At 31.3% G+C, this 15,041-nt stretch overlaps 1 protein-coding gene across 1 annotated transcript; it reads right to left on the bottom strand.

Annotated features, from left to right (window-relative positions):
* Positions 1 to 7,625: 7,625 nt before the first annotated feature.
* On the bottom strand, positions 7,626 to 14,537 carry LOC134699367 (metalloproteinase inhibitor 3-like). Its single transcript, XM_063560971.1, has 5 exons — positions 14,342 to 14,537; positions 10,498 to 10,607; positions 9,933 to 10,035; positions 8,947 to 9,083; positions 7,626 to 7,796 (listed from the first exon to the last, which is right to left on the bottom strand). Exons 1-5 carry the CDS (start codon positions 14,457 to 14,459, stop codon positions 7,626 to 7,628), a joined length of 639 nt encoding a protein of 212 aa, XP_063417041.1. The 5' UTR covers positions 14,460 to 14,537.
* Positions 14,538 to 15,041: the final 504 nt, after the last annotated feature.

The following is a 15,041-nucleotide window of genomic DNA, read 5'->3' on the forward strand; positions in this document are numbered from 1 at the left end:
GCTACTTACATATACTAATATTGGATTTTGCATGTAGTCATGTTTTTACGGTGTTGACGCCTTTACATAACTTACTTTGGATTTTGCTGAGTGATATTTTAGTCTGGTAGGTAATGCATTATTATTATTTGAAAATACCTGTACCATGTCAGGAAAATAACAGTTCTTGTCCATTCGTTTGTTATGTGTTTTGTCATTTGATTTTGTCATGTGATTATGGACTTTCCGATTTGATTTTCCTGTGATTTGTTAGATTTACCGTGACTGACTTTGAACTAGCTTTAAATTAATATAACTATCCTTTAATCGACACTGACAGTTGGTTTTCTTCGTGTGTTTTTTATTTTGTTTTTTTAAGTGTATTTTACCACCGGTTTTTACGCAAAGTGTTTGAAAAACGTCATGTTAGAATTTCTTATTTACTCATTATTTAACAAAATAGGTGAATATTTAGGACATTTCACGAACAAATCGTGCAGGTGCTTTATAACTAACAGGTGAGATGTTGTTGCAGTAAAAAAATGTTCATTTTAATACAATTATTAAAGTTGTATAACATAGAATATGTTTTGTCATTCAGTTTCTTCATATTTAACTAAATTCCACTATAATGATTTCGTAATGCTAGTCATGTTTACTGTCGAATAATGATACTATTCTTTCATTTTCACTGTGGAGCGATTCATTAGTATTGTATATGCGGTGCATTTTCACTGTATAATTATTTATTTTATCTATTACAGCTCATTTCTTTAAGCATGTAGAGCAAGACTTTAGTTGCTTGCTTTTTTTATTGGATAATCATTATGATATCACCCAATTTAATTCAAAAATTAAAAATATAGGTTAAACTATGCCTATTCATATTGTTAAAAAATGGCAATCTTATTTACAAAGTTTGTATAAACAATTATACAAACAAAGCAAGCAAGCCAAGCAAAGTTTTGCTTTACATGCATTAGGAAATTAGCTGTAAAGCCTTAATTTAGCCGACTTGCTCAAACAATAGATAAAGTAAGAGAAAGATTTGATAAAATTTAACTTACGGAGGAAAGTTTTTTAAAGGTTTTAAAACACTCTAATAAATTCAATAAAAATAACATTTATTTCAAATGTATTCCATTAAGTTTCTTATAAAGCGTATAGGGATCTTTATCCTGATTTTTTTTATCCATTTCCATCACACTTCACCACTAATTACGTACATCTTGATAAAACCTTTGTTTCCCGTTTAAAAGGTTTTACACTGGAGCCCTTTATAACTTGCTGTTCGGTGTGAGCCAAGACTCCATGTTGAAGATCGTATTTTGATGTATAATGGTCAACTTTTATAAATTGTGACTCGGATGGAGAGCTGTCTCATTGTCACATACGACATCTATATATGGCTCAAAAACAAAACGAGACGGGATAAAAAGGGATAAAAAAATCTACTCTACCTATTTAATATATTTATAATGGGCTTAATATGAGTCAAAATAGAGTAAAATAGTGGGTTGCACTTGGGTATAAGCGTCACGCCGGATTGCCGATTTTTTGCAAGCGTGACAGGTGAAAGTCAAATGATTGTGTAGTGAAAAACGGGAAATGAAGTCTAGCGGGACACGGATAATTACAAAAAATTAGAACTGCATATTATAAGCGGGGTACGGGAATCTGCCAAAACAATAAGCAGAATACGGAAATCTGCCAAAAAAGTAAGCGGGATACGGGATCAGAAGCCCCCAATGAGACCCCAGAATAAGATATGTTTGTATATTCATCTTATTGTTACAGTCATGCCTTCAATAACAAATGTATCCGATGCATGCATTTTTTTTTATATTTTTGGTCCCTTTTTCAATTTTGTGGGGTCCAAATTTATAGACAAAAGTCCTTTAATATAGATATTTGGAATTCGTTGACATGCTGAATCTAACCGTGTATCTAGTTTGGGGATTTTTTGCTAAGTTGCTGAAATAGCCCACATAGAACTCCAAAGGGGCTAAAATCAACAAAAATGAATTTTAGCATGCATTTCGTGTACAATAACCCAAATGTGCATGGTTTTACCTCTGCGGTAGTATCCATTCGTGGATCTACAATTTTTCATAAGTAGGGGCCCACTGACTGCCTAAGAGGGGCCAGCTGCTGTCACGGTCCAGTGATTCCCTATATAAAATTAAATCAAGGAGAAACGTAATCTGAAGAATTCAATATGACATTTTGAGAATCGCTTTTGTTACAAGTTTTAAAAACTATATATTTGATGAAGAATGAATGAGGAGTTTGTATTTCAATTTGAAAATACATATATCATAAATCCTAAAGTCATCAACTAAGTTTTTTTTTCATTTGTTGCAAGTGCATTTATCACATAATTCTACAATAAAAATTCCTCGCATCTTTGAAAATTCTACATTAATAATGACTGCACTAACAGTGATAATTCATCGCATCTATAGTTAAAATGGATCGCTTTCAATAATCGATATGCTATATTATGATGCTTTTATAACACTTATTTGAACTTTAATGCTAGTATGTTTGTATATTATAAAGACATATCACAATAAAAATATGTTAAAACTTAACTTAAAATCCTTTAACTTGATATTTTCAAAACGTAAACAAATACAGTTAATATAGGTTAAGTTTCGAAACAGATAATTTTTTTTAACAACAATACCCAGATAAAAGGTCGATTCAAAGTTCATTCATTTGTTTGAAAGTCTTAAGAGTTGTCTGTTTGATTGATGATAGTCTCTTTTTATATTTATTCTATTTATTCAAATCACAGAGCTATGGAATTTGGCTTAATGTTAAATTTTCCTTTACAATTACAGATCACCGTACCTTTGAAAACTGATGACATAGGCAATACTTTAAATGCATAAATCATCCCTATTATGATTTTAATAGCAGTGTTTTCATTTTGCAGGCACATGTGATTGGTAAAAGACTCGTAAATATCGGAAAAATGTGAATAAAAATTTCCTTTCAAAAATACAATATATTGATGTATTTCCTTTGAAAAAAAGAATTTAAATAAATATATGGATTATTATAAACGATAAACGATCATTGACAAGTGCATATTCACCATACATGTTTCTGTTTCAATATTATTCCGCCCACTTTTCTGAATGTACATTTTTCTCGCCTTCATCTTTATGATAAAAAGACCTTGGTATTTTTAGGAACGAAAAATGTTAATTCCTACTAGATATGTTTATTGTTTACAAACACTATATATAATTGTAATTTAAACGACGGTTTGAGAACGGTTGGAGCAGGTAGCTAGTAAAACTGTGTGCCCTGCATTCACTATCAACTTTAATTAAAAGTTTGTTGGTTTTTCTGTCAGACTTGTTTTATACTAGTTTATTCTTTAGTCAGCTGTGGTTTATATCTGTAAGGTATGTTTTCAAATTATATACAAGTTGTTGCTCGGTCCCAATTATTGAAATATTAACCAGTTATGCAATGACATGTCGATTTTCGGTTGTTCATTCAATGTTCGTGCATGTAACAGAACTTTAAACAACTTCCATACAAGTTAGAGGTTAAGATAGCTATTTATTCTGTATTTACTCACAATTATTCTTTTAGAAAAAGGTCTGTATCAAGTTAGGAATATGAGTTATTCCCCATTTGTACAGTTGGTGATATATTCGTACAATTAAACAACTAGGTTTTAATGGTCTTTTTCTTGTAATAATTTTACTCTGAGTTCGGTAATACTTTTTCGTTGTTTAACAAAGCAAAGTACAAAGTACAAAGTTCACGCTCAGTTTAAATTACAAGTCAGGAATATGACAGTTGTTACCCATTCGTTTGATGTGTTTGGACTTTTGATTTTGCCTTTTGATTTTTGATTTTCCTTTTTGAATTTTCCTCGGAGTTCGGTATTTTTGTGTTTTTACTTTTTAATGTAATTAAGTTGATTGACATGTTTTTATTGGGTCACACTCGTAATGTTTGTAATGCTTATAACTGACATTATAATATGGTACGTATACAACTGATTTCTAAAGATTTTGTAATAATAGAAATAGAACCATTGAATTTTGTAATTACTAAGGCCTTTCAACCCCAAGAATATATTACTTAAGCTGTATTTGGCAAACCGTTTAGGAATTTTCTATCTTCAATGCTCTTCAACTTCGTACTTTATTTGGCCCTTTGAATAGTTTTTATTCGAGCGTCACTGGTGAGTCTTTTGTAGACGAAACGCGTCTGGCGTAAATATAAAATTTTAATCCTGGGTTCTATGATGCGTTTATTTATATGCATAGGATACAAATGAATTGATTATTATAGTAACAAAAAATCTGTCTGCGGTGATAGATGGTATTTAAAAAAAAATTAAAACTGTTTACTCGCGTAGTGGTATTAAACAAATGTTGTTTCTACAAATACCTTAAGAAATTCTTGATCAGTTTGAATCTCGATCTTTCTCTAAAATTAGTTCTAGGTGTAATACCACCAAATCATGGTACGTCACATCCGGTTGCATACGAAAGTAGGTTCTTAAAAAATATTCCCTTGAATTTGACAGTTGTAGAAAATTAACCCTGCATTTTAATGCACTTAAATTTTTCTGAGTCATAAACACGTATGTTGGGTGTCTGAAAGCATCATTCCTTTTCGATTTGATGGTCTTATAAAATATTTTGGAAAGCTAAGGTTACATAGTTACCAAAGCAGGTAACCAGTAAATATCAGTGTAAACATCTGGTTGTTTACTTCCGGTGATGGGTACTTTCTTATATGCAATGAAATGTAGTGTGAAATTTTCACTGTAGCACTGCGAAGGATTAAACTTTATACATGCAAAGTATTTCTTTGGTTGAAATTAAGGTGAATACTGTACATTTTTTCAAAAAGTGTCAATTTCACAAAGACTAATAGGGGAAAGTCAGTGGTGGTATTACACCTCTATTTAAACCTTTGTTTCTTTAACCTTAAGAACTACCGTTTCCCATGTCAAATTGAAAAATAGTCGTAAAGAAGAAATCCATTTTTATTTTGCTCTTTTATATAAAAATGCTAACATATTTTATAAATTTATGGTTTGGGATACCACATTTCATACTTTGTCAATAGTGAAAAATGTCAATCATGAAACACCGAAGAAAAAGGGATCTGTTTGATTAAGTTACTCGATTACAACATGTTTGTGCTATAAGAGGTAGACCCTTTCAACAAATTGTCAGCACTTATGCAAAATAAACTGCGCGTCTTTTTTGCCGATATCTTGTTCTTTTCATATAAGTTCTTGAGACTTGTCAAAAACAAGAAGATCAAAGAAGTCAGAGTATATAATTTCTCTCTATTTTTTTCTGTTCGGGTTTTATTAACTTGATTAATATATTCTCCAGAACTAGCGATTAAAGAAATAACAGAAATAACTTCATGTGACTCATTTTAGATTGATACCTCGAAATTGATATTAACGGTCATCTCAGTACCAAGATTAATGAAAACGAGACAATTCTAGTTTTGAAATCATAAAAAAAACTTTAACAATTTACCAACATATTGGATAAACATTGCCAAGTCATTCGTTATTCTAGAGCTTACAGCTGCTACTTAGAGCCGTCTACAACGTTATCCGTGTTTGCACATCAATGTGATGAAACAGGGTTATCTAAATGAACGACATTCTACCAAAAACAATCATCGAAAGATAAACAAAGACCTTGTTAATAAATTATGCGTTTAGTCTTCACAAATAAAACCTTATATTCTAGAAGAAAATATTCTACATGTTCTAGGGAGTTACGATACTGTAATATCGGATATGCGTTATAGTGTTCTTTTTTTTTTCTCTCGTTGTACATTTTAAACCTTCATTGTTAAGTTCATTTAAAGCGGGTTTTTTTGTGTGTGTCTCAGTATATAATTAAACATTCCGCCATTGTGATATGGTGCTATAGTATTTCTTTTTGTATTCTTGCCTTTTATTTTTGCCTATGTCCTCTGTCTTTTGTGTGTCATTTTGATTTATGTGTAGACACAGTTGTTTGTTTTTTAGTGATTAAGATCATAACACAATATTGACTGCTATATTCTACTTTCTGGCCTTATTTCATGACGATGTGCTGAGTAGTAGGCCGAAGTGTAATTTTGTCATTTGGTAACTTGTGCAGAGTTGTCTCATAGGCAATCATACCACATTTCTTTTTTTTTATATTTAATAGAAATGTACAGTAAGATGACTACCTCTATTATGTTAGTTGTGCCAAAATTGAAGTTGACATATAACATAAATAATAACGTTCCGATATGCTGGTGTCTGGAGATGAACATTTTGTTTTCAACCATACGGAATATCTTAAAGTGACAATTTTGCATAATGATTTCCGATGGTAAGAGAAAGATACACTTTGATTTTGGGGTCTACTTGTATTTGACAAAAGGCCAAAGTGAATATACTGAAATTGTTGCAGCCTTGCTGTTCCTTATCTATATACCTGTTAGGCTTTCTTAATTTTTTATCTGAGCGTCACTGGTGAGTTTTGTGTAGAGAAAACGTGTTTCTGGCGTATTAAATTATAAGCTTAGTAGCTTTGAGAACTTTTATTTCTAATGTTTCTGGATGTCATCTGTTCAACCATATGTCACTGGCTTTTTGTTTTTGGCTTAATAGGTTTGGAGATATTGTTATTATATATGTATAAAAAAAGAAGATGTAGTATGATTGCCAATGAGTCAAATCTCCACAAGAGACCAAAATGACACAGAAATTAACAACCGTACGGCCTTCAAAAATGAGCAAAGCGTATACCACACAGTCGGCTATAAAATGTCCTGAAATGACAATGTTAAACAGACGAGAAAACTAAAGGCCATATTTATGTACAAAAATGAACGAAAAAAAATATGTTACATATAAACAAACGACAACCACTGAATAAAAGGCTTCTGTCTTGAGACGGGCACTAACATATAGAATGTGGTGGGGTTAGACATGTTAACGGGATCCCAACCCTCCTCTAACCTGGGACAATGGTATAACAGTACAACATAAGGACGAACTATACAAATCAGTCGAAAAAGAAAGGCTTAAATCTTCAGATGGACAAAAATATAGGTGGACGCAGTCGGGTACTTGATGTTTTCGGTAAATAAATTAATGTAAAAGTCACAGCACCTTTTCATAGAAATTTAAAAAATATATTGTTTTAAACTATATCGTTATCCAGTCTTTTCGTACCAAAACCCTTTCGCACTCAAAATTACTATTTTATACCATGCATTTGCCATGTTGTAACTTGGACATAAACCATTTCGTACCATGAGAAACATATTTGTACCATATTGAATGAAATTTGTAACATTTCGTTCCATACAGAGGTGTTTACCATTTCGCATCATATGAACAAAATGCTTTACAAATTAGTACCATCATTTGTTACAATGTCACCTAGTGCAATAAATTTAGAACTGTTTAATGTGATCAACAACTGGCCATAAATTACATATCTATATATATATATCACATATATAAATCTAAAAAAATGTTTTTATCCAAATTTTAATAATAACAATTTACATTTTAAAACTGAGCACAACTTCAATGTCAAACATTTTTAATAAACTCGTGGATCTGAAAACTAATGATTTACATTTGCATTCAGTCATTCATGAAAAGTGTGCATGACAACATAAGGGTAGCAGGTTTCATGATTAACCCAGCGGCACCGCCGTCCTTTTCTTTGACACAGTGCTTTTGTAGCAAGGCATTTGTCTGTCGTAAAATCTGTATTTTCTTCCAGAAATCTACAACCTTCTGAATTGGGACCAATTTTCTGAAAGAAAAGAAGTGTTTATAACTGCCGTTCTATAATATATGTTTCGGCTGATATATATATATGTATATACCTTAGATATACAACATGATATGATTGTTAAATAATACCGTCTGTTCCTCTATTTACGTGTTATCACGACGATGTTCGGAATAGAAAGTGTTTTCCAGTCACATTTTAGTGTCACTGAATAGTTTGTATATACAGTACTTTGAAACTTTACTCCTATTTTCAATTTCTGGAGACATAATGAAAAGGGTTTAATAAGGTTTGAAATAGTTAATTGCTACGGTATTTAGTACGACACATATAACATTGTTATTTTAATCGTCGTTGGTTTGGTTATTCATAGCAATCCACGATATTATGTTTTAAATATAATAACACTAGTGTATTATCTGTGTGTTAAACACTTTTTAGTTGTGTAAATGAAAAATATATAAACAATTTAACCACACAGACTTATGGTTTATGTTCAATATACTTAGTTTGTGGTCATCAATTTACATGATGTATAGCAGACAATTTTACAAAACAAAAATGAATATTGTTTTCATTTAATAAATTTAAATACCTCTGCTTAAATAAAGAAAATGCGAAGCATTAATAAATAAGTCCGAGCAATGACAACAGTTCTGCATCCTTTTATTGGAATTTTTATTCGAGTGTGTACTTTTTATCAGTGATGATCGAGATTTAAAACAGATATAGTTAAGATCAAAAACAAGTTAGCTAATTTATTCATTGAATAGAACATAACTCCATTTAAAAAAAATTATTTTCTTAGATGGCCAAAATATTGTTGAATAATGGTCAAGATATTGTTAATAAATTATGTAGAAAATGTTATAGATTTGAAATACAAGTTATCTTAGTTATAATATAAATGAAGGTATGACATATGATAAAGAGACATGAAGTCTTTTTTACTTCGGAAGCTTAAAACTTATTTTGTATAAAGTTACAATTAAGGAACTTACAAAAATATGGAAAGGAAAATGCAGCCTAGCTCAGTAGACTAGTAGTAAAAGATTTTAACAATGAATGACAAAATTCACGGTCGCCACACGGTCACTTCCTACTCATGTTACTTATGATATACTTAGAAATATACTTGGGAAAAGATAAAACCTAGTTTTATTATACTTACACATCCCCTTCTACAATTATAATTGTACGAATAACGAAATCGTGTAAACATGTAAAACGTCTGATATGATGAGATATTGCTGAGTTGACTAATAAAATCACAGGAGCCTATCTCTTTTATTCCATCAATTTTATTTCCTGAAAAGAACAAACAAATATTTGCTGATTTTCCTAATATACGAAATATCATTATGTTTGAAAAAGAATGGATAACCCATCGTATAATTCTACTTGAATCTCCTGTTTCAGTTGGCGTTCAGTCTCCTGATGGGACGTCCTCCTTTGACTTGTCTTTTTTCTATAACTTTTTAAATATTGTACTGAAGACTAATTTTTATACATTGTAATTAATAGTGTTTCTTTCATATACGCTGAAAAGTATCAAATTTCTTTTGCACCAGGGTACATTGCCAATGTTAAACTATGAAATATCCGTATAAGTTTTAACAGTACGAATATAATTAAAAATCAATAATGTAACTACGGACCGATTCAAAGTATAATGAGTTGTTGTGGAGGCCGTGAAACACCTTACTAAATAAACACCGTAGTTATATTTGAAATTATGAATTGTAAGCCAGTCAGAGTTTTTCCCTGTTTTTGCTATCGCTTCATGTCGATTTAACCTTATTTTTTATATGTGTTATTCAAATACAATGTAGGTGGTTCTAAGTATGAGATTGGTCGTTCCTGTAGAAAATATATGTATGCAACAGCTCTTCATTGTTTTTCTTGTTCCTTTGTTTTCTTCTTAAAGTATATGTATTTCGGTCAGTTTTGGTTTGTGGTCCGGATGTGTTTTTTCCTCTATATCATTTTTGAACACAGGTATTCAACTATTGCCTCTATGTACCGATTTACATATTCCATCCACCAATTTGGAAGATTTTCGTCATTATTTCCTATTAACGTCAATGTTATACGGCAATATGGACAAGTTTATGATAATTGATATTGTTCCATGTTATACATGTTATATATATTTACCCATTAAGATATAAGACTGTCCGACAGTAAAGCGCACCCCACAGCGTGCACCATTTCCTGCAGTCTCTATAACTACAAAGTGTCCAACTCTTTCGGTCACTCCCTGTATTGGAAATGCAGAGCATAATGTATATTTAATTTAGTGAAGATATTTTGAATTTAAAAGGACAGACTATTTAAAAAATGATTCATTTGATATGTTTGAAATTTTGAATTTACCATTTGATAAGGGACTTTTAGTTCTAAATCTCCTCGGAATTCGATATTTTTCTCATATTTTTCAAGGGCAAACATTCGTAGTATATACTGTTAAATAACCACCATTACTTTGGATTATATGCTAAAACACAAACTTAAATGTGTTGTCCATGATAGAGCAATTGAAACGCAAATTTCTAGATACTTTGAGTAAAGTACAAACAAAAGACCAAACAAAAACAAACTTTTGAAAGGCAGTTAATGAGGGCTATTTCATTGGCAAACATACCACATCTTCTTTTTTTATATTCTATTTACAATTTAAATAAGTTTGAATTTTGAAAATCATCTAAATGCTGATACTTACTTTCATTTTGAAAATTATTTCAAATGTATAATTCCAAGTCGCAAAATTATTGTGAACATCATCTGGTCGGCCTGGTATAAGTTTCTCCTTGATAGCTTTGCCATAGAAAACTGAAAGAGAATAAAAAAACGTTGTTAACAAAACAATGTTTTTGTAAAACAGTACATAAGATTATAAAATAGTCATATACATGCATACAATTGAGAATGAAAATGGGACATGTGTCAAAGAGACAACAACCCCACCATAGAAGAGACAACAACCCAACCATAGAAGAAACAACAACCCAATCATAGAAGAGGCAACAGCCGAAGGCCACCAATGGGTCTTCAATGTAGCGAGAACCTCCCGCACCGAAGGCGTCCTTTAGCTGGCCCCTAAACAAATACATATATACTAGTTCATTGATTATGGACGTCATGATTAACTCCAAATTATACAAAAGAAACTCAAATTGATAATCATAGTCCAGAGGCTCCTGACTTGGAAAAGGCGCAAAAATGTGGCGGGGTTAAATATGTTTTTGAGGTCTCAATCCTCCCATATACCTCTAGCCAATGTAGAAAAGTAAACGCATAACAATACGCACAGTAAAATTAGGTACAGGAGAAGCCTGCGTCCGATATCAGAAGAGGTAAAAAAAGAAAGTAAACAAAATAATAATAATACATAAATTACAGCAGACTACTAACAGTTACTGATATGCCAGCTCCAGACCTTAACCAAACTGATTAAAAGATTATGTCGTCGTCATATGAATATGAGGTCATGCCAAAAACTGGGTTTTAAATAAATGTCTTTATTTCCGATGCAAAGACCCTATAAGTGAATCAATATTAAAGCCAAAATATGCAATCTTTAATTACCTGACAACAGTATCGTAACTATATCCCTTCTAGGTAAGTCTGTTTAAATGTTTACTTAACTTCTAAGGTGAATACTGACATGTTTGTGCTTTGTAAAATATATTAACATAAAAGATTGGATGTGAAATACCTGAACATATAAGAAGTCTGCATGTTAAGTTATATTTACGAATGCTGTACTTGTACCCATGATAAAATTTAGTAAATGTTTAGACTACATGTAGTTTGTGATATCGAAAACCCTGGTGAAATAATTTTTCAGTAATATATAAATTTCTTTCTTTAAAATCTAAAACGTTGTTACATACACGAGCGAGTCATACATAAATACCATACATGACGTTTCTTCAACTGACGTGTCAAGATATTCTGCAGAATGTTCCTAAATCAATTAAACAGTGTAATACTAAGATAGTTTTAAAAATACAACAAATTGGAAATACGATGTCTTTTAAGTCAACACCATCAAATATTGCAAGTTTCCTTTGGTAATACAACAGAAACAGAACGTTTTTGAAAACAGTGCATTGATGTCTTTACACATTGCACTATTTGTTTATCGGAGGTCATCAGGACATCAACAGCTGTAGTTGTTTGATTTATCAAGCTTTTTCGTCATTTAATTTTAAACGATAAACTATACTTAACATGTAAATTGATTTGATGTCGGTATAGAACATTGATTACATTGGAATAAAACAAGATGTTGGAAAATTATTAATTACATTGTGATCACTGAAAAAAAAATCACCCTGAGATGACCAGCTTTGTAGTTCAGTATTCATGTGTATGCTAGACAGTCATTGGCAAACACTGACTTTGAAATGCACAGACGTATTCTAGCAAAATGTACTAGAAAAACTTTCGATTTCTTAAAAATTTCGAACAAATTTCGAAATAAAAAAATGACTCGTTTAATGTATGTACGAATGGTGCTTTTTTTTAATGGATAACAAAACAATCACGTTTTTGCCTATCACAAATTTATGTTGTCTGTTCGGAGACTGGAGCCTTTATATCAATTGTTCTATTGAATGATGTTCGTCATACTTTCAATTCACCAGTCATTGGTAGCCTCTAACTTATCGATGTCAATTCAAATTTATTTTTCTACGATGACAAAAGAGGGAATGAAGAAACCAGGGGAACAGTCAAACAAATGATAGAAAAATAAAGAAAAAGCAACACGAACCCCACCAGAAACTAGGGGTGATATCAGATGCTCCGGAAGGGTAATCAGATCCTGATCCACATGTGGCACCCGTCGTTTGCTAATGTGAGAACAAATCCGGTAAATACATGACAATTGTCGATTTCAACACTAGAATGTGTATGAATGTGTAACAAAATCAAACATGACAATTTCAGCATGCATGTTTAGTGAATGTCTAATCTGAAGCGTAGGACAACTCGTACACTTCTGTTTTAAATTGGACAATGTTTTGTTATTTGTTTTTACAGTTGAAATTAGTTGTTATGTAAATAAAGATAATTATTTACCTTGAGCGATGTATTATTGTTGATTGTCTACCTTGAACTGGTCATAAATCAATCTTTACGTCTAGTTATTTTATTCAATTTTAAATTGCTGCAAAACTTAATAAATGTACTAAATTTTAATATTTTTTTTTTGGTTTATAAAAAAAGATTATGAATATAATTTCATTTATTTGTTTTGTTATGATTAAAATTAATCTATAACAACATAAAGATTTTTTTTTAAAGACTATAAATGGACAGAACGGCCGTGCGAGGGGTGTATATCCAGTCAAGGTCGTTAAACACTTCCATCATCGAAACATATTATATCCCCCTAATGAAAGATTGATTTGGAAAATTAATCAGAGTTATCTTACATTAATCACAGATAGGGTTTAACAAACAATTTTAATTATAGCTTATTTACGTTAAACCAATTACATTGTTTAGATATGATCATGAAAACACGAATGTTATAACTTTTTTATTCAATTCACCTGTGCACTTTCTTGTGGGACCACGTGTAATCATGAATGAAAAGTTTTATTGAGTGATGCAATTGCTTGAGGAATAACATGTGATGTGTAGTTAGCCAATCAAAATAAAGTATTATAATGAAACATACATTAAATGTAATTATATTCAAATATAAGGACTTCGTTAGCTAAACCTACTAATTTTATAAGTTATCATGATTTTTAAGACAAAAGATAAACATGCTAAAACAGGCAGTAAAAAACGGCCCCATAACACCGCATTCGTTGTATACCCATCCTCGCTTCAGTTATATAATGACTGTATTTGCCCTTTCAGAATCGAAATAATTCATGGAAGCCATAGATTTGTTCAAAATTTATACATAGCATGGGCCGTGATATTCGCTATAATTGTATCCCTTGCTTTCGCTCAGAATGTATTTCAAATATCACGACCCAGGCCATGTGTAAACTTCCAATTAATATATGGCGTCCATGAATCAGTTCTTAAATAATGGTTGCATGTCTTGTTAAAGAAAACTGAGCGATAAATATCTAAAGGACATTAAAAAAGATGAGTCGACTTTTTAGTAGAAATTACTGGGAAACACATTTTAAGGTACATAATATTCCTCCAAAAAAAAATATGTAACGTGCGAAAAGTACACTTTGCCTTAAACTGTCAATACAAAATTAACACACGAATAAGCACCACAGTATTTGAAATCTAAAGATAATAACCATGATCTTGTTATCATGTCTCAAAAACGCAAATCGTTGATAACATAAATATTTCAAAAACACATTGGATGTTCTTATGAGGGAAAGTATAGTTTGTTTGTGACGACATAATATAGTTGAAATGATACCGGTCCAAATAATTCATTTTTTTTTTTATTCATTTGTGTACAAATATTTCATTCTTTTAAAATTAGCCTTAACTAACATTGAACGAAAATGCAAATCAGTTCGAATCAAACAAAGAATAATCATTGGCCTTAATGCACATGTCATAACACTTACCATAATCAGCTGAGCAAAATGCATCTTGAGGGTGCTGTTGACCACATGAACAACTGTGTACACTATTTGTCATCCATGTTAGAACAATTATCAATTGTAGTACTTTTTTAATCATCATACTGATGTTTCCCAATTGAATTAATATAAAGCAACTCAAACGTTACATACTAGTACTTCAATATTGGAAATAAATCAAGGGATAATTTATCGGGTTATTTGCACTGAAGACACTAAAAAAGAAATGCCATATGTTTCCGAACAAATAAAACGTATCGTCAAACAAAACATAAGCTTATAAAATGTATTTCCAAACAAAACATACGCTAATGAAAATGCGTTAATCGTTATCTATTTGACACTTTAATGTAGTTAAAACAGTGTTCTCCTTTTTTCACTGAGGTAAGGTGGGTTTTTTGAAGAAAAAAAACACTTGCAACCGGTTTATTTTTTTTAACGTTTTCAACGGGGTTTATTTTTTTTAGTTTTAATGTGGGTTGGGGTCACAAAGAGAAGGATATGTATTGTATTCACATTTAATGGAATTGAACCATTCTTCTGCTATCACTTCCATCCTTTCATTAAATGATTTGACAAATTAGTTTTGTGCATATCGGATAGCAGTTCATAATTGCTTTTGCAGGACTCCCTCCTCCTACGAAGTCTGCTAATGCATTGCCTATCGAACCAAGTGTCTGTTCTG

The sequence above is a fragment of the Mytilus trossulus genome, unplaced genomic scaffold (assembly GCF_036588685.1).
Source record: "Mytilus trossulus isolate FHL-02 unplaced genomic scaffold, PNRI_Mtr1.1.1.hap1 h1tg000050l__unscaffolded, whole genome shotgun sequence".
Lineage (NCBI taxonomy): Eukaryota > Metazoa > Mollusca > Bivalvia > Mytilida > Mytilidae > Mytilus > Mytilus trossulus.